Here is a 3308-nt window from a genome sequence, read left to right as displayed (position 1 = left end):
AAAAATCTTACTGTTCAAAAACTGATGACTGGTAGTGCATGACTAAAACAACTTAAAACAAACTAAACAATAAATAAATAAATAAATAAAAGATAGCGGTGCTGAGAGAGTACTGTTAGCGTTCTCCACAGCAGCAGGTGGAGACCTGGGCCATGTTGCTTCATCTCTACTAGCCTTTCGTAGAGCCTCCCGCTGTGTGAACTACTGTTCCTTTTATTGCAGATGTGTTTTTTGTTTGGTTAGCAGCCTGCGAGGTTTTGATGTTTTAATTACCTCTCGCGGGTCGTTCGTCAAGCGGCAGATATGCACTTCAGGGTCATTTAAAAGCCCCCGCTGACTCCTTTTCCAAGCTGCTCTTTTTTTTTGTAGCCGGTTTCCGCCAAGAATTACATTTTAAATCAATTTTTTATTTTTTTGACATGCAAAATAAACCGAACCATCGATACAGCTCCTATTTTGTGAATAAACACTTATTACTGCAGATACATTTTGCATGCTAGACAAAATAGGGAGGAAGGTTTGGGAATATTTCTAATTCATCCATTCATGTGGAAAAGGCGCTGGAAAGAATAACAATCCGCGCACAGGACTGGAGTGTTGTATATCAGAGCCTTTTCACACAGATTTCTCGCTGCTTATGAAATATTGAATCTGTAAGACCTGAAATGCTAATGAGGCATTACCTTTCAGAGGAGTAGAGTGTTATGCAAGATAAAGCATGGCTCTGGTGTGTGCTCATTTTTTTAAATATGCTGTATAAAAATAAAAAGCATTTTATTTTATTGTTTTAGGCAAAATCTGGCCTCGAACTACAGTATGACATCACAGTGTAGCTGAGAGTTGCCAATCTAAAGTAAAAGAGACTGATTTATTATCCAACAGACCTGAGGAAACTTTATAGTCTAGCCAAATACTTTCCAAGTGTATCGGGTGGTGTGTCTACATGGCCACGTACACACCGCTGCGAAACAGTCCTCAACACGGTTACGAAATGCCATTTATCTTTTTTACATTTTCCAAATGTTTTTAGAGAACTGAACTGAGCAACCAGTTACTAATTCGACAGAGAACGAGCATGTAATAGCAGCGTACCAATAACCGACGAACAATAATAAAAACATCTCTAAGGACTAATATTACTATGGTCAAAAATAGCTAACCCCAAACATCTGGCACCCTTGTTTCTTGCATACAAAAAAAAACAAACATGGAACTGAAATAATAAATGCCCAAAATATCGAAGGCAGCAAAGTTTGAGGAGGCTTTTTGAATGGACTTAAAGGCTCACCTTTGAGAGCATCTCAATGTATCCCAATGGTAACGCTTCTTTTTTTATCAAATTTAATGCAATTTGCAATTATTGCTGTTCTAAACCAATGCATTTAGTGCTGCATGATTTGGGGAGAGAAAAAAAAAATCAAACTGTGATTTTTCTGATAAAAATTGCTGGCTCAGCCAATCAGAATCAAGCACCGGAACTCTCCGTTTTATACATTTATTTAATAAAATCGCCAGCGTGCGTAATTTGATAATTGCAGTAAGCAATATTGCAATTTCAGTTTTACTTCAATTTCATCATGCAGCCCTATAATTTACTACCGGCAAGATTGTAGAAAGGCTGTATCGTAACTGCATCGTAAACAATGCATACATTGATATTTGGGTATTGGTTAATATTAATACTAGCTAGATAATACATTAAAAGAAACATTTAAAAAAAGCTTTCAGTAATGAAAATGCATTACGATAGTAAATAGGGTAGAACAATGTGGTCGTTACGTTCACATGAGATCTCACCTGAAGGTTTTGCTGGTTGTCAAGTGTCCAGGACTGGAGGATCTTCTCGGAAGACCCTGAGATGCCTTTCTGCTTGCATACATCAATGTCTAGACACATGACGGGCTCAGGATGTGCCTTCAGACAGCTGTAGGCACAGCGATGGGAAACATCCCATAACAGCAGAGAGCCGTCCTCATAACCGGCACATAGAACCGGACCAGAATCCGCCTACAGAGAGACAAACAAACAGATGAAAGACCAAGGAAAACAGGAATGTAGAAATAGTGAAGGGTTAGGAAGAGAGAGGAAAAGAACAGAAGCATATGGCAGCAGTGTTTATCGGAGGTTATCTGATGAACCGCAGCATTAATCATCTGATGCTGCCTTCAGCCAATCACAGCACACGTCACTGTAGACTTCACAACAGCAGCGCTGGCAGATATACTGATACTATTGTTTTTTTAAATATTAAATATATATATGAATGAATGAGGCATTTATATATATATATTCATATATTATATACATGAAATAGTAAAAAAAAATTATAATAATTTTAGAAAATTGCATAACGATTATACACACACACACATACATACATGTATATATATATATATATATACATGTATGTATGTGTGTGTGTGTGTGTGTGTATATATATGTGTGTATATATATATATATATACACACATATATATACACACACACACACACACACACAAAAAAACGTACGTACATATGTATGTATGTGTATATACATATACACAAAGATAAAGAGACACATCAAATATTTTAATTTTATTTTTTGGATATATCACTCAGCCCTTCACTACAGCTGCAGAGTGAATGGATACACATGAATAGAATAGAATAGACTAGAATGAATAGATAAGTAGACAAACATCTGCAAACCACAAAACAGAATAGTGCCATATTTGCATATAACACTCATAACTGCTTTACCACGTCACTATAATCCTTAATCCAGAGCCTGCAGTCATTTTATACTGCCACAATCAGTGTGACCTCTGACTCTCCGTTTACCTTCTGTGACCTTTTCTCACTTAACCTCATAAAAAAGCGACAGCTCAGGTGTGTGTGCTTGTTTGTTTACTCAGATTTACAGCACCTCCGAGGTTCCCCGCTCATTATCTGCAAGGAGAAGCGCTTGAGCTACACGCAGTAGGTTGTCTCATAAATCAGTTTAGCGGATAAAAGCAGAATGAGAGAGCTGATAAAAGCCTAAAGTCTCATAACTCAGAACAGAGCTGCAGGCGTGCTGTCTACACAACAAGATTTACAACAGAGGTGTCATCCCCTCCTTTCTCAGCCCTCTCCTTCTCAGATACACAACACACACACACACACACACAGACACAGACACAGACACACAGACACACACACAGACACACAAAAACACACACACACACACACACACACACAGACGTGCGCGCACACGCACTCACTCTCGCACTCACACTCACACACTCACACACACACACAGACAGACACACACACAGACAGACACAC

General features: G+C 38.3%; 1 protein-coding gene across 1 annotated transcript in view; it reads right to left on the bottom strand.

The window, feature by feature from the left end:
- The window catches only part of LOC107708243 (guanine nucleotide-binding protein subunit beta-like protein 1), a 42218-nt gene that overhangs the window by 7783 nt on the left and 31127 nt on the right, over positions 1-3308 (bottom strand). Inside the window, exon 6 of the mRNA XM_016512421.1 lies at positions 1798-2007. Within this exon, the coding sequence (XP_016367907.1) occupies positions 1798-2007 (210 nt within the window). The remainder of the gene's footprint in view (positions 1-1797; positions 2008-3308) is intronic.

The sequence above is a fragment of the Sinocyclocheilus rhinocerous genome, unplaced genomic scaffold, assembly GCF_001515625.1.
Source record: "Sinocyclocheilus rhinocerous isolate Xijiao unplaced genomic scaffold, SAMN03320098_v1.1 scaffold1436, whole genome shotgun sequence".
Taxonomy (NCBI): Eukaryota; Metazoa; Chordata; class Actinopteri; order Cypriniformes; family Cyprinidae; genus Sinocyclocheilus; species Sinocyclocheilus rhinocerous.
The sequence above is the reverse complement of the archived record's forward strand: the minus strand, read 5'-3'. Positions and strand labels throughout refer to the sequence as shown.